The 23006-nt window shown below is 31.4% G+C and overlaps 1 protein-coding gene across 3 annotated transcripts; it reads right to left on the bottom strand.

Moving 5' to 3' along the window:
* Positions 1-1140: 1140 nt before the first annotated feature.
* Positions 1141-22968, bottom strand: LOC119610333 (golgin subfamily B member 1). 3 transcript variants are annotated; one of them, XM_037965498.1, is made up of 12 exons: positions 22387-22968; positions 22113-22251; positions 21605-22059; positions 20780-20861; positions 20498-20601; positions 18182-18379; positions 12632-18118; positions 9918-10013; positions 9496-9821; positions 7712-7811; positions 6849-7130; positions 1141-1280 (listed from the first exon to the last, which is right to left on the bottom strand). In XM_037965498.1, exons 1-12 carry the CDS (start codon positions 22423-22425, stop codon positions 1233-1235), a joined length of 7356 nt encoding a protein of 2451 aa, XP_037821426.1. In that variant the 5' UTR covers positions 22426-22968; the 3' UTR covers positions 1141-1232. The 3 variants fall into 3 exon arrangements, with proteins under 3 accessions (XP_037821426.1, XP_037821424.1, XP_037821425.1); XM_037965496.1 differs by lacking the exon at positions 1141-1280 and adding an exon at positions 2783-5029; XM_037965497.1 differs by lacking the exons at positions 1141-1280; positions 7712-7811; positions 9496-9821; positions 9918-10013 and adding an exon at positions 2783-5029.
* Between the last annotated feature and the right edge of the window lie 38 nt (positions 22969-23006).

Consider the following 23006-nt stretch of genomic DNA (forward strand, 5'->3'; position numbering starts at 1 on the left):
GTTTATATTAAAAGTTTAAATAATAATTAAAATTGTTTATATGGTTAGGAAATTTTGTTATTATTTTGTTTATGAAATTTACCTTTATTTTAACACCTGTTGCAGCAGTCACTTTCAGCTACGATTTACACACACAAGACATTTGCTGAATCATGTTAACAGGTATTCTGAAATGTGCAGCAAAACAAGACGCAATTGAATATGAAATTTCAAATCTAGATCTATAATTCTTAAAACAGGATTGTTGTGGCTAATAAATGCAAATAAATAAAATAAGAAAACAAAATGTGGTATATTAATTAGAATGTTTTGAAAACACACTAAATAAATAATATAACGTCATAGTAAATAGTTTTAAAGCAAAATAAAAATAAAACTCACCTGATTTAAGAAAATAAAAACAAAATATTTTTAAATATAGCAGAAATATGTAAATATTTGTTGTCTTGTTCTCTGAAATAAACCTTCAACTTAAAAAATAACAAATTTTGCATAAAAAAACAAAAACAACATAAATGTAACTCAAGTACAACCAATATTCAAACGAACGAGCCTCCTTTTTTTCGTTTGCTTAATAATAAAACAACAAAATATATAGTAGAAATTAAGATTAAATCAGTAGATCGAAAACTAAACATAAACAAATAAGTTATTTTAGTTTTACATTTAATAATAAACATGTTTACACAATGTGAACAAGAAAATACATCTAGAGTTATGGAATTTTTCAGTATTTTCTTAGTAACAAACACAATTTGCAATAATTCTAATGAAATTTATAATTTATTGAAATTTTGCAATTGTTGCTATGAAATTAATTAGAACTAATTAAACACTTTCTTTTGCTTTTATTATATTGTATTTTATTACAAAATCAAACACCTTAATTAAAAGTTAAAATTGGTAAAAGAATTTTAGTAAAATAAAGAAAAAATAATACAAAGTTTGAACAGTTTGAATTTAAAATTAATTTACAATAATTTTAGTTGAACTTAAAACAAAACTTATTAACAAAATATTTAAAAAGTTATAATTAAAATTTATACAAAACAATGTTAGTAACTAAATAGTTTTGTAAATCATTGAAACTAATTTAAAGAATTTTCTTTAAATTTAGATTAAATAATTTACAAAATCTAATTTCTATTATAAAAATCACATGTTATACATAAAAAATACACAAAACAAATACAGTGGCAGGCTTAAGATACATTTTAATGGACAGCTTTAAACTACTTTCTTTTGAACATATTGCTCAAACGTCTTTTGGGAGGTGTGTTCTGTAAGATAATTGAAATATGTTAATAAATTGTTTAAAAAATGCTAAGAACTCTAATAATATTAAAATTTGTGTTTTTACCCTGGATGAGAATGTTGTCAAATGTTTTACCAGTTCTCGTACCAACCTTGCATAACAATTTAATATTAAAATAAACTTTTTAAATACTGTACGGCACCCGAGGAAACTTTGGAAATTAGATTCCAAATTAATGTAGATTATTTTATTCTATAGTCATCTATCTATCTATCTATCTATCTATCTATCTATCTATCTATCTATCTATCTATCTATCTATCTATCTACCTATCTATCTATCTATCTATCTACCTATCTATCTATCTATCTATCTATCTATCTATCTATCTATCTATCTATCTATCTATCTATCTATCTATCTATCTATCTATCTATCTATCTATCTATCTATCTATCTATCTATCTATCTATCTATCTATCTATCTATCTATCTATCTATCTATCTATCTATCTATCTATCTATCTATCTATCTATCTATCTATCTATCTATCTATCTATCTATCTATCTATCTATCTATCTATCTATCTATCTATCAATAACAGCAAAATGTTAAAAAAGGGCCGAGAACATTAATGTGGCACCAAAGTAAAGCCCCGAACTCGACATAACGGCTACTTGCTTCTCCTATTATTGCCTATATTGCCTTTAAAACCAATAAAACAATAATGATTTGATGGCTAAGTGAAGCCCAGACTTTAGAGAAACAACTTCGGAGTCTTAAACTACGACATTTCGAACATTCTTGAAGCGATGACAAAGTTAAGTCCAAATAAACTCAGGAGAATGCAGTCTTGCAACTAGAAGACTTAAATGCCAAGAAATCCTTCAATTGGACAAAGACCATAGCGTTACTTGCGTTACCTATCCTCTTCTAACGAAAGAACAAAGAGGTATTGAAACTCATTCTTGCAGATGTCATTCTGATCAAAGTTAAGTCCGGCTGGTACAATACCGGACTCCGATCTTCAATAGAATGTCACAAATTTAATGTCCCATATAACTTTCAAGTACAAAAGGAGTGAAAATGATAACATAAACATACGACTGAATCATCTGCATAAAGATACGATTGTTCTCCCAGAATGTTGAAACACTAAATTTTATTTACTAATCTTTTGTCAACTACGCGGACAAGTTGACTTGAAAAACAGAGGTCAAATTACGCCATTCCATATTAATCCAAATTTCAATAAAATTTAAATTGAGATCACAATCGATTGCCGCAATATGAACTAAGGAGTAGTTATGGAGACAGTTGCTGGTCCAACATAGTACAAATCGTTCAAACTTCTCGTACTGAAATAGTTCTAAGTATGTTGCTACGGAAACTTAAGTGGTTCTGATTGAATTAATTTAAAAAAATTCTAGTTTTGAAACGAATGCTTTAGACTTCTTCTTAAGGGATCCGCGAAGCCAAATATTTTGGAAATTCGATTAAAAACAATTTGTAATATTTGTTAATTTTTGTTTACAATATTTGTTTTAATACAATATGAATTAAATGAACATTAAATATTACATTATATATATGAAATAATTACATAAACATTCTTCTTTTCTTTCAGTTACAAATCGTATATCTTAAAGCTAAATAATGTAACGAACACAATAAAAAGTAACAAACAAACAAAATAATTTCCTTTTTTTTAACTTTTTTTCGAACAAAAAATTATTCACGAATATGAAATGAACAACAAATTCAGAGATCGCGCATAATATTTTCGGGAACATTTTTAGGTTAAAAAATGTAGCGAAAAAACCCCGATTAAACATAAACCACCAGCAGTAACATTTACAAGAAGTGTGAGCTTAGAATAGCTTCTAACACCGTTATCACAAAGAAACTACCGCGACGTGACAAGTGAGACAATTACAAGTTATACGATAATATGCGTTGCCTTTAAATCACCTAACGCCGCGAACAGAACGAAACGAATAGACCGAGTAGAGTGGTAAATGAAGCTAAAATAGCAAAACTAACTATTAAACGTGTAGAACTATCCATTTGGGACCACATACGCATGATGTCCACAAAGGTAATAGTTTGATTGGTAATCAAGACGACATCATTGCAAGACGATGAATCCATATGATGATGATGGTGATGTGAAGAACGTTTGCGATTTTTAACATAAATAGAAGATTTGCGCACATAGGTTGTGTTGATGTTGGGCAAACGATGATTATAGATGACAGTGCCACCATAAATGGTGCGTGACAATTGACAAGTTGGATTATTGGGTGAAAGATGAGGAGTAGCAGTCGAGAGAGTCGTGTGATCATGTTCATGATGTGAGTGTGAATGAGTATGAGAATGCAAATGAGAAGAGTGTGAGGAATGACTATGATGTGAGGCAGAGGAAGAATGACGAGAATTTGTGGATCTAGTGGAACGTGTGCTTTTGCTAACATTAAAGTGTATGTGCTTAACTTCAAACGGTGCATTCGATTCGGTTTCTACTAACAACTTTTCGAAATGTTTCGAACTGCCCTGAGACGAATAGTCGTCATCGTGTTCTCTTTCTTTTTTCGTTTCAACTTTGGTATTGGCTATAAAACGATCAAAATCTTCTAAATCCTGTGAGGTTATTAAATCTTCTTTACAGCATTCCTCTTTAACCGGGTGGAAATCATATTTCACATCTTTGCTTACATCTTGCTCTTCATAATCCTCTTCTAAGTCACCATCATCACCAGCCGTTTCATCATCATATTCTTCTTCGGATTCATAGTCTTCCATATAGTCTAAATCTTCATTATCAAATAGTTCTTCACCAAAGGTAAATGTTTCATCCTCTTCATATTCTTGTGCCTTTGGTTGACATTTTGCTATAACTACTGTCTCTCCCAGTGCCGCCTTATTGTGATTGAAGGTGGCATAGTTATTATTCTTCAAATCATAAGTAATATTCTTCATCGCTTTACAACTAATAGTTTTATCTGATTCATGTTCTTGAGTTTCCAATTTGAAAGATTTTAAGTTTCTTCCTAGATTAAAACGATCCAAACGTTGTTTTTTGGATTTATAACGATTCAAGTCGTGTATAGCTCCCTTATTGGGTGTGCGGTATTTGGCAAATATATTTCCTCTTAAATACAAAGATGGTCTTGCGCCCTTTTCCCGTTTGGGTTTCTTGCGTAAACGTCTTTGCAATAAGGCTGATTTACTTATACCACCCGAAGTAGTGGCCGTGCTAGTAACCAAAGGCCTTTTATTTTTATCCTTACCAATAGCTGGTGTAGACAAAGCAGAAGATGTGGTGTCCCCACTAGTGGGTGTACAAATCTCTTGCATACGTCTCGATAAACGTCTTCCAAACATCGAAGAATTACGTCTACTTCGCCTTAAACCTCCGGCTATAACCTCCATACGTTTGGCATGGGGTTTGTGAGCAGCTGCTTTACTCACCGAACTACGCCTGCCTAATGCAGTTAATGGGGTTTCTATAATACTGACATCTGGCGGTGTAATTTTCTTTTCTATTTTCACAATTTTATTATCTAACGCTAAAGGAGATGGTGAAGGTGATGATGTCATCAATTGATCTAATAGACGGCGTTGATCATAATGCACCTTACTCTTGCGTGGCGTTGATGTACATCCTACTCCAGTTAAAAGACGATGAGTCGGTCCCTTTTTCTTGGGTTTTTGTAGGATTTTATGTAAGATAACTTCTTCAGATTCTTTTTTGATGATGATGGGTTTTTTCTTTTGTTAAGTGGGGGAAGTGAAAGAAAATTTGTATGTTTGTGATAATTTGAGGTATTTTGGGGCTTTGTATGAAACACAAAGGGGACATAAGACATTTCAAACTAAAAGTTTAGACATACATGTAACACAACATTGGACATCACAGTAAACATAGATTACCTCTAGATAAAAAACAGGAACACGAAGAAGAACTTTCCACAAGAGTAGAAATGTTGGAACAAATTCGTTTTGAATTGGGATCTCTGTTCATATTGTTGAGAGTTTCTCTTGAGATTCCTAACTCGAGGGAAGTAGAACTTTTAATACAATATCCAGTGTAAGTAGAGAGACTTCTTTGTAAGAGAAGGACTGCTTTGAAGATTCTAAAGTTGGAAATTGCCAACTAGAGAAAAAAATTCCTTAAAACTTTACTTTTGTAAAGTTTCGAATCTATATGAAGAGATCTATAACTCATAGTTTATCTTGATCGTTGTAAATTTTGGACTTTTGTGAAGAGATCTTATCTTAATCTCATCATTAAACTCGATAGTTGATAAAAGTTTCAAGGGCTTTTGAATCTAAACTCCAAAACAAACAGACTTTTGATTGGTCTAAAGATTCTGAAACTTCCAATAAGAGTCTTGCCTCTATTAGTCTAGGTAAATATAGATATTCAAATTTGCACCGATATTCTAGCTGCTATCAAATCCCTGATCGGTGTATGTACTACATCCAAACTAGTCCAGGACATCCTTAAATAGGATGGCGAGACATTCACAATTGTGCACAAATGGGTACGGGGACACAGGAATGAATGAATTACCGAAAATAGGAACCTCAATGGCCGACAGGGACATATACATCTTTTGCGGCATACCGCTAAAAGCTTGTAAAAAACAAATAGACGAATGGTTCTATGAACTCTCGCAGACAAGATGGCAAACGTACGTCATATCTTCTACAACTAGACCGTCCTCATCTCAGCAATCTTGTTGCTGTGATCACAGGATATATGAGGAGGAAACAATTGAACAACTACTGGAGACCACCAAGCCAAACTGTATCAAGGCACTTACTAGTCCACAAGGACGAAACTTTCTCTCACTTATTCTACTTCTATCCTAAACTACTCTTAGAACTATACTCTAAACTTACTCTACACTTCTTTTATGATCTAACCCTAAAACTATCCCCCTCTTTCTCTCTTTTTCTTTTCATTATCTTTACAGGTATCACAAAGGGACCAACAGGACCTAAGTGAGCGTCTTTTGCAGCCTGAATACCATACCATTGTCTAATAAAAACATTTAGAATAATTTTCCATACATTTGGAGTGAACATTTTTGTCTGAAGAACTTTTTGGAAGAAACTTTTGACAACAGCAAAAGTATCACTGTGGAGCGTAAAAGGATTTCTATTTAAATGGAAAACTGGAGAACTGTATTATTTTATGATCATTAAAAGTGAAAGGAAGCAAATCTTTTAGAACTTTTTTGGATCAACAAGATCCATTTTATCTCAACAGGGAGAAACTTTTGACAAGAGCTTTGTTTCAATTTGTCGTGATACTAGAAAAATCTCGATAAAATTTGATAACTTGAAGTGTATAGAATTATTTGTCTTCCGAAATCTTGATTAATACCCTGCATTTGAGTTGAACTCTTTCGAAAATTATGAATTTTAATGAATATTAAAAGTCTTGCTTTCTTCTCACTCCATTGAACTTTTCATATTTCTACCTAAATTTCTTTAGACATTCAAAACAAAACACTGACATATTATCAAAAACAGTACAACACAAATAAAACATTAAAGTTTCATAAAAACTATGACTTACCTCATCTCTGGCAAGGCCCATACTAAAGCGTGATGCAAAGAAATTAAAACGAGCCGGTGTTTTCGAAGATGATACCGCAGAACCGGGATTTGTATCATAAGATTCTTTAAGTATCTCGCGACCAGGCTCTGATAAACCACCAAATGATAAACGACCATTTTTACTGGGAGTTGGAGGACCAGGACGTTTGTAGTGAGTAACACCAGTGCACTTTTTGCGTGTACCACCAGCTGTAGTGCTGAGTAAAGCACTCATGCTATCGTCTAAACTATGAGGGCCATCCTAGGGAAGTAACAAAAAAGAAATCAATTATTATAAAGGAAATAAAATATAGGAATTTTAAAAAAGATTAGTTAACAAAAAAAAAAAACAACAACATCACAACTAATTACACATAAAACATAGAGTACAAACACATTTCTAAAACAGCACACACGCACACAACTCTTTAACAGGACTTTAACATGCTTTTAAAACTTTAAAAACATTTTTTTGTTTAAATTTTTGTAACATTTTCTTTTGTTTTATTTATAACAATTTCAAATTAAAATTTGTGTTCATTTTTAGCAAAAATTTTGTATATTTACAAATTGTCAATTAACATTTTATCATTTATTAAAATTATTTAATATTCTGGCAAAATTAGGATTCATTTTCTTTTTAATGGGAGTTGCATAAACATTTTGTGGTCTTGTATTTAATAAAGGAGTGCTGGGAGCAGTTGCTGCTGCAGCTACCGCAGCAATTTCTGGTGGTATATGTGCTGTTGTTGTTGCATGATGGTGGTGATGATGATGATGGTGATGTTGTATGGCGGATATATTACTAACTTGTGTTAAATTATTAGAAAATTGATTGCTTACTTTAAGATCATCTTCGGTGAATTCATGATCAAATTGGGCGGCATAGGTACTTCTTAGGTGGGGTGGTAGTAGGGAATTGCGATATTTGAGTTCTTCGACGCTGTAAGTAGAGAAGAGTAAATAATTTTGGATCAATTAAAAAATCGGAATTTGGAACAAAAAACAAAAAGTGGAATTTTATGCAAAAAAAAAGCAATTTTTTAGGGCAAAAATGATTTTTTAGTGTAAAAATTTAACTGGGGCAAAAATGCAATTTTATTGCAAATGCACTTTTAGGGCGTACGCAATTTTATGCAGACTTATATTTATACAAAAAGTGCAATTTTATGGCGAAAAAATGCAATTTTATACAAAAAATGCAATTTTATGCACAAAAATGCAATTTTATGCACAAAAATGCATGTTTATGCAAAAAATAATTGTAATAAAAAGGTAATTAAAAAAATATAATTTGATACAAAAAAAGCACTTTTATGCCAAAATGCAATTTTATACAAAAAATGTACTTTTATGCCAAAATGCAATTTTATGCAAAAATGCACTTTTATGCCAAAATTCAATTTTATACAAAAAATGCAATTTTATAAAAAAAATCTATTTTATGAAAATTGCAATTTTATACAAAAAATGCAATTTTATGGAAACAAATGCAATTTTACGCAAAAAGTGCAATTTTATGAAAAAATGCAATTTTATGAAAACATGCAACTTTATCTAAGAAGTGCAATTTTATGCAAAAAACATAATTTTATGAAAAAAATGCAATGTTACGCAAAAAATGCACTATTATGCAAAAGAGCAATTTTATACCACAAATGCAATTTTATGCAAAAAATGCAATTTTAAGGGAAAAGTGCATTTTTATGCAAAAATTTCAATTTTATGTAAAAACTGCAATTAAAAAAGATGAAATTTTACATAAAAATTAAAATTTTATGGCAAAAAATGCAATGTTATTGAAAAATGCAAGTTTATGGAAAAAATAATAATACAAATTAGTCAATTTTAAGGAAAAACAATGCAATTTTATGCAAAAAATTCAACTTTAAGCTAAATATTAAATTTTTTACAAAAAGTGCAATTTTTGACACGAAAAAGTGCAGTTTTATGCAAAAAATAAATTTTTGCAAAAAATGCACTTTTGGTGTAAAAATTTATATTTAGTGCAAGAATGTATTTTTGGTATAAAATGCACTTATAGTGCAATTTTAGTATACAAGCCAGAAAGCAACGAATATACTTGTTATAAGGGAAGGGAGCATGAGAAAGTTAATCTGACGAATGCAAAACCGTTCGACGCATCGAGGAGTGCAATAAAAACACGCACTTTGGTTAAATCTAAGATCGTATTGGCCTGTAAGAGACCCATAAACGAATACTCTTTCTATGGTAAGTTCTGCTTTATTTTGGGTACCAGGACTCTAGAGGATAATCGTCAATGAAAGAGCGAATGTTTCTCCTCTAAGGGGATAGAGAGCTTGATGAAGTTAACCTGATAAATGCAAAACCGTTTGAAGGCTGAAACATGAGTGAGAAAATCACATAAACGAATACTCTTTCTATGGTAAGTTCTGATTTATTTTGGGTACCAGGACTCTAGAGGATAATCATCAATGAAATAGCGAATGTTTCTCCTCTAAGGGGGCAGAGAGCTTGATGAAGTTAACCTGATAAATGCAAAACCGTTTGAAGGCTGAAACATGTGTGAGAAAATCCCATACTACCAGTTGAAATGATCGAAATCCAAAAAAGTGAGACCAAAAGTTACTAAAACTACTACTTACCAAACATCTCGACTCATTAGCTCCGACATACGGCCATTTTTCAAATCAGTCAAATACGTATTATTAAAAACTTCACCCTCTTCATCTTCCATCGCAAGATTGGTGCCAATATTAGGTCCTGCCACTGGTGCCGTAGACGATGAGATGGTCGAAACATGTATAGAACTGGGACGTTTACTACAACGTTCACTTTCCTGCAATTGATCCATAATATGTTTCAATTTTGTCGATAAAATGGTATTTTCCTTTTGATGCTGTAAAATATTATCGTTTAAGCGTACAATTTGATTTGATAGTTTGCGCGTATGTTCTTCGTATTTGGTGTTCTAAAGGATGAGAGAAGAGAATTAAAATTATATAAATACCAAACTGAAGCATAAATTTATTGAGAGTTTGTTTTAAAAGTATCTTTTCAAACTTACCTGTGCTTTTAAAACTTCCATTTCCGATTTAACAATTGCCATTTCACGTTCTTGTTTGGTTTTCATTTTAGTTATTTCTTCGGTATAGAGAGTTTTCTATATTTTGTTTTGTTTGTTTGTTTGAATACAATATTTTAGATTTTGTAATAGAAATTTACAATAAATTTGTAATTGGACAAAGGAGTGAGTATATTGTAGTAGCAACAAGCCAGGCAGGTTTTGTAAAATTTTGTGGAAAATAATATAAATAATTATAAGAAAAAAATATATAAAAAAAGAAAATAAATAAAGATCAAGTGTAGTGTGTTTTAAATACAATAAATTGTTTTTTTAGGAAAAAAATTAAATTTATTTTCTTTACGAAAACAAATAATTTTCAATACAAGACAACAACAACAAATAAGGACATCACAACTGCAGTTTTATATTATTAATAAAACACCAACAAATATTAAGTTTACAAATATGTTTTTTCGTACATATTTGAACATATATTTTTTTATATTTATGTTTACAATTTAAGACACATCACATAATTTACAACATTTTTATTGGTTTTTATAAAGGCATGCATATTTACAGAAAAGTTTTTTTTCTAACAATAATAATTTTTTTTTAATTTTTTATCTTGTTTTGGGGGGTGGAAATTTTTGTTTTTAATTCAAAACACTGCTGGTTTACTACTTTTGAATATTAACTCTAAATCGTTTTTGTTTAAAAAATAATTTAGAATTATTATGAATAGAACTTGTGTAAAAACAATAACAAAGAAATATCTAAAACATGTATGTATACGTTTTTTCCAATGTTCAACTGTTCCAACAGTTCTTGATGTTTCATACTTTGCGAAAAAAAAAAATGAAAAAGAGAGAAAGAAATTTAAATTTAAATTTTTTAAGCATGCTTTCAACACTAAATTTAATTTAAACCTTAAAATGAAAATGTTTAAGTCTATCCCATATGAAGTGATGTATGATGTTGTTTTATGTGTTGAAAAAGATATGTGGTGAATATTGTTTGTTAAATTTCGAAATTTAAAGCATCTTTGATTATATATTTTGGAGGTTTGTTAAAAAATTAAATTTTTAGAAAAATACTCAGTTCTAGTTCAGTTCTAGTTCATTTCTAGTTCAGTTCTAGTTCAGTTCTAGTTCATTTCTAGTTCAGTTCTAGTTCAGTTCTAGTTCAGTTCTAGTTCAGTTCTAGTTCAGTTCTAGTTCAGTTCTAGTTCAGTTCTAGTTCAGTTAGTTCAGTTCTAGTTCAGTTCTAGTTCAGTTTTAGTTCAGTTCTAGTTCAGTTCTAGTTCAGTTCTAGTTCAGTTCTAGTTCAGTTCTAGTTCAGTTCTAGTTCAGTTCTAGTTCAGTTCTAGTTCAGTTCTAGTTCAGTTCTAGTTCAGTTCTAGTTCAGTTCTAGTTCAGTTCTAGTTCAGTTTAGTCAGTTCTAGTTCAGTTCTAGTTCAGTTCTAGTTCAGTTCTAGTTCAGTTCTAGTTCAGTTCTAGTTCAGTTCTAGTTCAGTTCTAGTTCAGTTCTAGTTCAGTTCTAGTTCAGTTCTAGTTCAGTTCTAGTTCAGTTCTAGTCAGTTCTAGTTTCAGTTCTAGTCAGTTCTAGTTCAGTTCTAGTTCAGTTTTAGTTCAGTTCTAGTTCAGTTCTAGTTCAGTTCTAGTTCAGTTCTAGTTCAGTTCTAGTTCAGTTCTAGTTCAGTTCTAGTTCAGTTCTAGTTCAGTTCTAGTTCAGTTCTAGTTCAGTTCTAGTTCAGTTCTAGTTCAGTTCTAGTTCAGTTCTAGTTCAGTTCTAGTTCAGTTCTAGTTCAGTTCTAGTTCAGTTCTAGTTCAGTTCTAGTTCAGTTCTAGTTCAGTTCTAGTCAGTTCTAGTTCAGTTCTAGTTCAGTTCTAGTTCAGTTCTAGTTCAGTTCTAGTTCAGTTCTAGTTCAGTTCTAGTTCAGTTCTAGTTCAGTCTTAGTTCAGTTCTAGTTCAGTTCTAGTTCAGTTCTAGTTCAGTTCTAGTTCAGTTCTAGTTCAGTTCTAGTTCAGTTCTAGTTCAGTTCTAGTTCAGTTCTAGTTCAGTTCTAGTTCAGTTCTAGTTCAGTTCTATTCAGTTCTAGTTCAGTTCTAGTTCAGTTCTAGTTCAGTTCTAGTTCAGTTCTAGTTTCAGTCTAGTTCAGTTCTAGTTCAGTTCTAGTTCAGTTCTAGTTCAGTTCTAGTTCAGTTCTAGTTCAGTTCTAGTCGTCTAGTTCAGTAGTTCAGTTCTAGTTCAACTCTAGTTCAGCTCTAGTCCAGTTCTGGTTTATCTTGACGTTATTTTACAGCTAATCGTTGTATAAAGACATTTTAAGTCGCTAATTATATTGCTCTGATTTAGGCAACTGGGTTCAATAAGAACGTTATTGAAGAAAAAATCTAATTTTTAAAGTAGTGATCTCTACAGAACTAACAATTTTACATTTAAGTCGACACAGGACAAAACTCAATACTCCAAAAAACATCAACATGCTTTATAAAAATCGATTATCCCTTTAAAAATGACATAAATTTTAAATAAACAAAAAAATAAAAATGTTTTAACATAAAAAACCTACAGTGTGATGCCCCAAAATGTGTGTAATATGTTTTCTCTACTCCTAACATTACAACAACAAAAAAAAACACAACTAAACATGAACTAATAAATTACAAACTGAAAACATAAAATAATAAAAATCTTCTCAAACAACTTACCATTTTATTTTTCATCTTCTCCAATTTACCCTCCAGTTCCAAACGATTCTCTTTAATGCGTTCCTCACTCATTTTATTGGCGTCGAGGGCACGTTGTTTGGATTCCTGGTATTTAGTGTGTAAAATTTGATTATCCAAACGTAATTGTGAAATAATCTGTTGTTCCTTTTGACGTAAGTCTTCGGCCAGCGAAAGTTTTGTGCGTAAATCATCCAATTCAGATAAATTGGCGACAGTGTTTTGATGGAGAAGTGAAGCATTAGTTGCAGAGTTTTCTTTGAGTATATCAATTTCATGCTGCAAATCAGAGACTTCTTTGGTTTTGGCAGCTAATTCTTCTTCGAGATGAGCTATTTTTTGTTCTAGAGATTTAACTAGATTCTTGCGTTCATAGACCAATTTAGTGTTTTGTGATTCAAATTGATTGAGTTTTTGTATAGAGGTTTCATGTTGCAATTCAATTTGTGATTTTTCCTGACGCATTATCAGCATATCAGCACGTATTTGTTCCATTTCGGCGGCGAAACGTTCACATTTTTGTGAGGTAATTTGTAGAGAAAGAGAAGCTTTAGAGAGTTGATCATTAAGTGCAGAATTCTCTTCTTTCAGATTGTTTATTTCTATTTTAAGTTTTTCTTGTATATCTTGGTATTTTTGATTCAATTCTTGGGCTTCTGTTAGTTGATGGCTTAATTCTTCTAATTGTTGCGTTTGTTCGTGATTATGTTCGACCTTGACTTCTTGCAGCTGAGAATTGAGGGCTCCTATTTCCAAATTTAACTTAACATTGGCATTTTCAGCATTACTTAGAGAATTGCTTAGTTTGCGTATTTTTTCCTCATTCATATCACGCATTCTTTCTAATTTTGTTAGTTTTTGTTTGAAATCTAATTCAGAGGCTTCTAGTTTTTGTTTGATTTCCTGTAGACTGGTATTAAGGTGTTCTAGATTTTGTACTTTAGCAGCCAGTTGTTCATGACCTCTTTCGGCTCTAGATAAACGTTCTTTAAGAGATTTGGCTTCTGCCTGTAGAAGATCTTTTTCTTTTTGCAAGGCTTCCACAGTGGTGGCATGGGCTTCCAAAGTTCTGGTAAGTTTTTCATTATCTCTTTCCAGTTTAACACTTTTGGCCTGAGAATCTCCCAGTTTTAAAGCCATTTTCTCTATGCGCTTGGTAGTACTTTCCTGGGAGTCACGCAGTTTTTTATTTTCTGCTTGCAATTTCTCCGTGTTATTTTCACTTTTTTCTAATTGCACTTTTAGAGATTTCAGTTCATTTTCGGCGGCCAAAACTTTCCTTTCGAACTCTTGAGATTTTTCTATAATAGATTTCATTTTGGTTTCGGAAGAACTTTGATTTTTACCCGTTTCCTCTAGTTGTTTGCGCAGCAAAGAATTCTCTTCTAAGGCCGCTTCCTTTTCTAGACGTATAGAGGAAATCTGTTGTATAAGTTGGGTGACATTATCATTGGATTTCTGCAGGGTTTGTTTGTTTTCATAGACCTCATCTCTTAGATGTTGTTTATCCACCTTCAAAGAATCGATTTCTTGTGTCAAACGGCTGTAGTCTTCCTGCTGGGTTTGCTGCTGGGACTTAATGAATTCTAAATCACGCTTAAGTTGCTGGAGTTCTGATTGCAATTGTTCACATTTGGTTTCAGCATTTAGTTTATTGGTTAACATTTCATCTAGTTTTTTGGAGGTTAGATTAAGCTGTTGCTCCAATTCTTGATTTTGTTGAGAGAGGTCAGCATTCTTGTTTTTCAAATTTAACAAATCTTTATTCTTATTTTCTACTTCCATTTCCAAAGATTCCTGGGAAACTTGTAGTTGTTTAAGTTTTTCTTGCAATTTCTTTTGTTCCGCCAAATGGTTCTGTTGGGATTGTTGATAATGTGAGAGTTTTTGTTGATTTTTATTGGCTTTTTCCTTTAGCTCTTGATGATCTTTTTCCAAATTTTGTAATTTGCTAGATTTATCTTTAAGTTGCAATTCCAAATGTTTACATTTCTCCAGCAACTTGTCAGAATGTTGAGACTTTTCTTTGATTACCAGCTGCAATTTTTTATCTTCTTGTTGCAATTTTTCCAACAGCAAGGATTTACTGCGCACTTCTTCTTGCAATTTGAGTGATTCTTCTTCTAGAGATTCATTTTTAAGCTTACAATCCTTAAATTCTTGTTCAATATTACCCAAAGTAACTTGTATTTTAACATTTTCATTGGCCAAACGTTCATTAACTTTTTCCAAATTCAAAAGATCTCCCTCCAAACGTTTAACTTCATGGAAAACTCTTTTCTCCATTATAAGCTCTTCATTTTCTAGTTGTTCTTTGAGTTCTTTAAGAGTTTTTTCCTGTTGTGTTAATTTGTTAAGCAAATCATTGTTACTGTCTCTTAAAGTAATAACAGTATTATTAGATTCTTCTTTTTCTACAGCCAGATCTTTGAGTTGTTCATTTAGTTTTTGCTGTTTAGCTAAAATAACATTTAAATGTTTTCTTAATTTTTGTACATTTTGCTGACCCTCAACTTCTTTGTAATTGAAGACATTGGGTACGTCTTGTTTGAATAATTCCTGATTTAAATTGAAATTATTTTCCATTATGGCCACCAGTTCCATTAAAGACATATCAATAGCTTCTAGTAGTTCAGTTTTTTGTGTTAACTTTTCTTGTTCCGAGGCCAATTTTTGTTGGAAATCTTCTTTCTCTTGCTGTTGTTCATCCAAAGCTAAACGCAGTTCTGCTTCACGTTCCACCAAATCTCCTTGAAGTTTAGTATTTTGCAAAGTAACTCCATCAAACTGTTCTCTAAGTTCTTGTAATTTTTGTTCTAGATTAACACTCTGTTGTTGCTTTTCTTCATTAGCCAATTTGAGCTGATCTGTGGACTTTTCTAGGGATTGCAGCAACATAAGTTTATCTTGCTGTTCTTTTAGAATTTGTTCACTTTTCTCTTCCGCTTCTTGGCTAAGACGTTCTTTATCTTTGCTTAGTTTTTCTAGCTGTTCTTGCACTGTGTTAACCAATTCATTTTGTTCTTCCAATTGATGTTTAAGCTGTTCCAATTGTTCTTCATAACAAGTTTGTTGCTTTAGTTTAAGTTCCAATTCCTTGACAGTGTTTTCTTTTTCTTGTAGATTAGCTTTTAACACTTCCACCTCACTTTTGGCTGTATTTTGTTCTTTAGTTAATTCCATAAATTCAGCCAAAGCCTTGTCTGCTTCTAGCAATCTTAAGGCATTTTGTGTAACTTGTTGTTTAAAGGTTTCTATTTCATGTCTTAATTTATTATTTTCCTCCGAACATTCTTGAACTTTCAACTCAAATTGCTCTAATCTTTGACATTTTTCTTGCAACATTTGTTGTTCAGTTTGTAGTTGTTGTATTTGCTGTTGTGCCTCTTGTAGCTGCTTTTTGCCTTCATTGTTTTCGGCTGCTTTTAAGATCAATTCCATTTCTTTGTTATTATGATGTTCTTTTTCGGATTTCAATTCAACTGCAATACGTTCCATAGAGGCTTCATATTCTTCTAAAGCTTCTCTTAAACGTTCTTGCAGTTGTTGATCTTTTTCCTGTAAATCTTGTTTGGATTTTTCCATGATGGAAATCTTTTCTCTTTGCAAAAGTTCTATTTTTTGTTCGCAACTTAAATTCTCTTCTTTAAGTTTCAAAACTTCCTCTTGCGTTTGTTTTACAACATTAGTTGTCTCTTGCAATTCCTGGGTAAGTTTTTGTATTTTCCGTTCATTATCAGAGTTTTCTTGTTGCAATTTCAAAACTTCCTCTTGGCTTTGCTTAGCAGCTTGCGATTTTTCCTGCAAGTTGTGAGAAAGTTCTTGTTGTTTCTGTTCATAAAGAGAATTTTCTTCCTTCAATTTTAAAATTTCCTTTTGGGTTTGCATCAGAGCATTAGTATTTTCATGTAAATCCTGAGAAAGTTCTTGTATTTTTGTGTTATCTTCGTAAAGAGTTTCTTGTAGTTTAAGTACTTTGCTGTTAAGTTGCTCGTTTTGTTTGAAAGTTTCCTTAACCTGTTGTTCCATTTCATTAAGATTTTCGTAAACTTCTTTCTCATCACCGCTAACATTGAAAAGTTTTACTAAAGCCATAACTTTGTTCTCTAATTCTTTTAATTTCTGTTGCTTTAGATCACACTCATGCTGTTTGGAGTCTTTTAACAGTTCCGTTTTAACCAATTGATCTTTAAGCTTTCTCAATTGTTCCTCCATTTCCGTTTGGTTGTTGTTGTTAGTAAGCTTTTCTTTTTGCTGCTCTTCCATTAATTTATTAATGTTTAGCTCTAACACTTCATTTTTCTGTCCCAATTCTGAGATTTCTTTACCCAATTTAGCTAATTGCTGTTCCTTTTCCTGCAATTCATTTCTCATTTCTGCTAAATGGTTATCTGCTTGACGGGCTTCTTTTTTAAGTTCTTCATTGTCTACCACCATTTGTTCGTAATTTGATTTGATAGTTTGTTCAGTTTGTTTATATCTCTCGATATCTTCAATTTGTTGTGACATTTTATCGCTCAATTGCTTCAGCTCTTGTTCCCATTGTAGAGTCTTTTCGGAGAATTCTTTTTCTGTTTGTTGTATTTGTCTGTGGAGACTTTGTTCATGTTCGTTAAGTTGTGTATTATTGTCCAATAGTTCTTTACACTCCTTTTGTTGTAATTCTATTAAAGATTTTAATTCTACAATATTTTCGTTTAAAGTTGCTTTATCTTGTTCTAAAGATTGTACATTTTTATACAATTTATCTTTTTGTTCTTCGGCCTCTTTTAGTTCCTGTTGTGATTTTTCCCATTTTGAATCAATTTCTTGTTTAGATTTCTCCATTTCCTGATTTAATTTCTCTTTAGCTTGTAGTTGTTCTTTCATTTCTTTTACCTCTTCCTTAAGCTCTTGTAGTTTTCTATTTAAATCTTCATTTTCTGATTGCAACTGTATGGACTCCTCTTCTAACTGTTTGATTTTATTCTTTTCCGTTTTATGAAATTTATCTATTTTCTCCATGCAACTAGTGAAAATATTAAATTGCTCCTCAACACTTATATGCTCCTCGGGAGTACTATCTCCACTTAAACCTGCTCGCTCTTCCCTATCACTTTCTGCTTCAGAATCTTCCGAGTTGTTGGGTGAAGAGGCATCTATGGGTAAATCAAATTCTTGTGTTAATTTTGTCAAATGTTTAGCCAAACGTTTGTGTTCCCGTTTAACATGTTGCAACTCCTCTTTAAGCAGTTGATTTTCATGTTCTTTTTCTCTTAACTGAACATCAATTACGGAGGCTCCCAAATTTTCGGGGCTAAGGCTATTGGAGCAATTTGTATTATGACCACTGCGTACAAAAGAACTATCCATGCAGTCAACGGAGGCATTAAGATCACCATGATCGCCCAGGGAAGAACGTGTTTCCGAAATGAATTGTTCCAATTCCATTTTACTATCGGTGAGATACTTAATGTGGCCATCCTTTTTCTGTAAAAGTATTAAAATGAAAAATATTTGTGTTTCTATACCCAAATTTCATCTTTAACTTACCTCTAGTTCGTCTTTGAGTTCATCAACTTTGAAGTCTAATTCTTTGATACGATTCATGCATAATACTATTTGCTTTTCGGCCAATATGAGTTTTTCTTCCACCAATGCTTTCTCTTCCCGCAAAGTTCTTACATTGTCGGATAATTTAATTATCTCTTGTTCTTTTTTAGACAATTCTTTGAGTAAGCGTTTTTGTATCTGGGAAATAAAGGAAATTTATGTTTGTTTTAATTATCAGGTATTGAACTAAAACTGAACTAGAATTAAAGTAGAACTGAACTAGAACTGACCTAGAATTGAACTAGAACTGAACTAAAACTGAACTAGAACTGAACTAGAACTGAACTAGAACTGAACTAGAACTGAACTAGAACTGAACTAGAACTGAACTAGAACTGAACTAGAACTGAACTAGAACTGAACTAGAACTGAACTAGAACTGAACTAGAACTGAACTAGAACTGAACTAGAACTGAACTAGAACTGAACTAGAACTGAACTAGAATTGAACTAGAACTGAACTAAAACTGAACTAGAACTGAACTCGAGCTGAACTCGAGCTGAACTAGAACTGAACTAGAACTGAACTAGAACTGAACTAGAACTGAACTAGAACTGAACTAGAACTGAACTAGAACTGAACTAGAACTGAACTAGAACTGAACTAGAACTGAACTAGAACTGAACTAGAATTGAACTAGAACTGAACTAAAACTGAACTAGAACTGAACTCGAGCTGAACTCGAGCTGAACTAGAACTGAACTAGAACTGAACTAGAATTGAACTAGAACTGAACTAAAACTGAACTAGAACTGAACTCGAGCTGAACTAGAACTGAACTAGAACTGAACTAGAACTGAACTAGAACTGAACTAGAACTGAACTAGAACTGAACTAGAACTGAACTAGAACTGAACTAGAACTGAACTAGAACTGAACTAGAACTGAACTAGAACTGAACTAGAACTGAACTAGAACTGAACTAGAACTGAACTAGAACTGAACTAGAACTGAACTAGAACTGAGCTAGAATTGAACTAGAACTGAACTAAAACTGAACTAGAACTGAACTCGAGCTGAACTCGAGCTGAACTAGAGCTGAACTAGAACTGAACTAGAACTGAACTAGAACTGAACTAGAACTGAACTAGAACTGAACTAGAACTGAACTAGAACTGAACTAGAACTGAACTAGAACTGAACTAGAACTGAACTAGAACTGAACTAGAACTGAACTAGAACTGAACTAGAACTGAACTAGAACTGAACTAGAACTGAACTAGAACTGACTAGAACTGAACTAGAACTGAACTAGAACTGAACTAGAACTGAACTAGAACTGAACTAGAATTGAACTAGAACTGAACTAAAACTGAACTAGAACTGAACTCGAGCTGAACTCGAGCTGAACTAGAACTGAACTAGAACTGAACTAGAACTGAACTAGAACTGAACTAGAACTGAACTAGAACTGAACTAGAACTGAACTATGAACTAGAACTGAACTAGAACTGAACTAGAACTGAACTAGAACTGAACTAGAACTGAACTAGAACTGAACTAGAACTGAACTAGAACTGAACTAGACTGAACTAGAACTGAACTAGAACTGAACTAGAACTGAACTAGAACTGAACTAGAACTGAACTAGAACTGAACTAGAACTGAACTAGAACTGAACTAGAACTGAACTAGAACTGAACTAGAACTGAACTAGAACTGAACTAGAACTGAACTAGAACTGAACTAGAACTGAACTAGAACTAGAACTGAACTAGAACTGAACTAGAACTGAACTAGAACTGAACTAGAACTGAACTAGAACTGAACTAAAACTGAACTGGAACAGAACTAGAACTGAACTAAAACTGAACTAAAACTGAACTAGAACTGAAATAGAACTGAAATAAAACTGAAAACTAAACAAAAACTGAACTAGACCTAAAATGGAATTGAACTAGAACTGAAGTGGAACTTAACTCGAGCAGAACTAGACCTACACTGCAGGAATTACACAAAAATTTTCACAATGTCTTCGGTTTCAAAAAAGCTGAATGACAGAAAAATGTGCAAAAATAAAAATAAATACATTTTAATTTGGTTAAACATCAAAAATGTAAAATCCATGTATTAACGCCTTTAATTTAATGGAGATGATAAAATATTTTCTTACTCAAAAATTACTACAATTTCCACCTTTACAATTATTGTAATTGTGTTTAATTTTTTTGCTACCTGCCTTCCTTAGAAATTCGCTAACTACAACGTGTATTGTTTTTAAGTGGAAAGTTTTCTGCAGGATTAATTTAATTTACCTGATTTTCTTCACCATCACGATTCGTAGAACCATCAGTGGTTTTAACTAGAATGTCATTTTTCAAATCTTGGATTTGCTGAAGTAGTCTTTTATGATCATGATCTGAAAAGGATTTTAAGGATATTATAAACAATCATAATTTTTAGAATGTCAAATATTGTGAAATTAAAACAGCTTTTTATATTTTGAAGTTAAATTTGATTCAATTTATTTTAATTAAATAAAAACTTTTAAAATACATAGTTCATAAATAAACTAATATCTTAAAAGCAATACTTACTTAATTTTTGGATTTTATCCTCATTTTGTTTGATTTGTACTTCTAAGAGACCCTTCTCATAACGTTCCGTTTCAAGTTGAGCCTAACGAGTAAAGAAAATTAAGAATTTGTTAATTACAAGTTATCCATATGATTTATCCACATTTTTTAAAAAGAAATAATTTTATAGAAAATGTTCAAGACTGATCTCAAAAATTTCCGAAATTATATAGAAAAAGAAAAAATTTCTATAAAAATAGAAATTTTCGAAAAATTTTTATAAAAAAGATACATTTTCAGAAAATTTAAGTAAAAAAAATTAGAAAAATTTCTATAAAAAAAGAGAAATTTACGAAAAGCTTTCATATAAAAAGGCAATTTTCTATAAAAAAGATACACTTTCTGTAAAAAGGAGATATTTTGAAAATTTTTCTATAAAAAAGTGAATTTTTGAAATTTTTCTGTAAAAAATTTAATTTTCGAAAAATTTCTATAAAATATAGAAATTGTTAAAAATTTTCCCAAAAATATAAATTTTTAAAAATTTTCTATAAAAAAATAAATTTTTAAAAATTTTCTATAAAAAATAATTTTCGAAAAATTTCTATAAAATATAGAAATTGTTAAAAATTTTCCCAAAAATATAACTTTTTAAAAATTTTCTATAAAAAAATAAATTTTTAAAAATTTTCTATAAAAAAGGAAATTTTTGAAAATTTTCTATAAAAAAGGAAATTTTAAACAATTTCCTATAAAAAAGAGAAATTTTCGAAAATTTTCTATAAATATAAAAATATTTAAAAATGATCATGTTTATTATAATTATCATCATAAAAAAAAACTCACCCTTAAATTATACAATTCTCTAGTACGCTCTTCGAGCAAATACGATTTAGGGGTTGAAGGTGATATGCGTTGCGGTCCGGCGCAGCGTTTTGGTGTTTTCAATGGTGATTCACAACGTGTAAACGAAGCGGCACTCATGCCACCAACACTAACACTAGTTATACTACTCGAAAATGAATCATTAAGACGTGGAGGTGAACACTGTGAATTGGCCACCTCGGCAATGGCATGACGCAAAGCCTCCTTGGTAATGGGTTCGGTGTCCAGTAATTCCTTGAAAAACGCCGCAATACATTGTTGGGCATTGTCGGGTAAACGTTGGCATATCTCATGGAATACTGTCTCCGGATGTTTGACACAACAAAAGTGCAGCAACAGGGAATAGACGTAAATGTAATCGGCAGAACTGAGGCAGTTCTCATCATCGAAATTGATTTCAAAGCTGGGATAGAATTCTGGAAAATGGGAAATTAGTATAGAATAGATTTTATATTTAGAACATTATTACCTTTTAGAAAATCTCCCAAACGTTTGTATTTATCTGTGGCGGTCTTTTGGTGTTGTAAACTAAAATTCTGATAGAAAACATCAATATCGGATTGTTCGATATTGAAATAATTACGATCCATAAAACCACATTCTGTGATCTAGAAAATAAAGAAAAACAAATTTACTTTTACAATTCTATTCCTTTTTCCTTCTTTCTTTAGCTTGATCCTTTTTTCTTGTTATTTTTCTTAAGCCCTAAACGTGTTTTCTTCATTTTCTCTTTTGTCACTTACCCATTGCAACAGTACTTTTTTCCAGCTGCGCATATCCATGTTGTTTGTCTTGTGTTTTGTTGTTTTTATTTTTCAAACGAAAAAATTCTATTCTATGAATATGTTTTTCTGTTCCACCCAATGTGAACAATTTCAATTGTTTACTTCGACGGAATTTTTTTTACTTTTACGTTTTTGGCTTGTCTATGTTTGTGTGGCCAAAAATTCCTTTACATTTGCAATAATTTTCATTTTCTATGCAAAATGCCAATAATTTAATAAATTTTTTATTTACATTTGTTTGTTACTTTTACCGCGCGCCTTTTTTTCAATCCACAAAATGCTTAATTATTCACAAAAATTTTTATTTTCAATCAAACCAAATTGTTTTCCAAATTCTATATTTATCTATGACTTATTTCTCTCGTTTAACACTTGCAAATTATTCGTTCTTTTATAACTTTGACAATTTATCCAAAAATTTGTTTAAACTTTTTATTAACACTGCAAAATCTAAATAATTAATTTAAATATTCACGTTTTTTTCTATTTTAGTTTAATTTCTTCCACAAACTTTTCATGTAGAGGCAAAACAAGCAACTGCCGTTAGTAATTTAAAAAAATTTTCTATTTTGACATTT

The sequence above is a fragment of the Lucilia sericata genome, unplaced genomic scaffold (assembly GCF_015586225.1).
Source record: "Lucilia sericata isolate MDLA Ls3-8-SP2 unplaced genomic scaffold, ASM1558622v1 Contig001157F_arrow, whole genome shotgun sequence".
Taxonomy (NCBI): Eukaryota; Metazoa; Arthropoda; class Insecta; order Diptera; family Calliphoridae; genus Lucilia; species Lucilia sericata.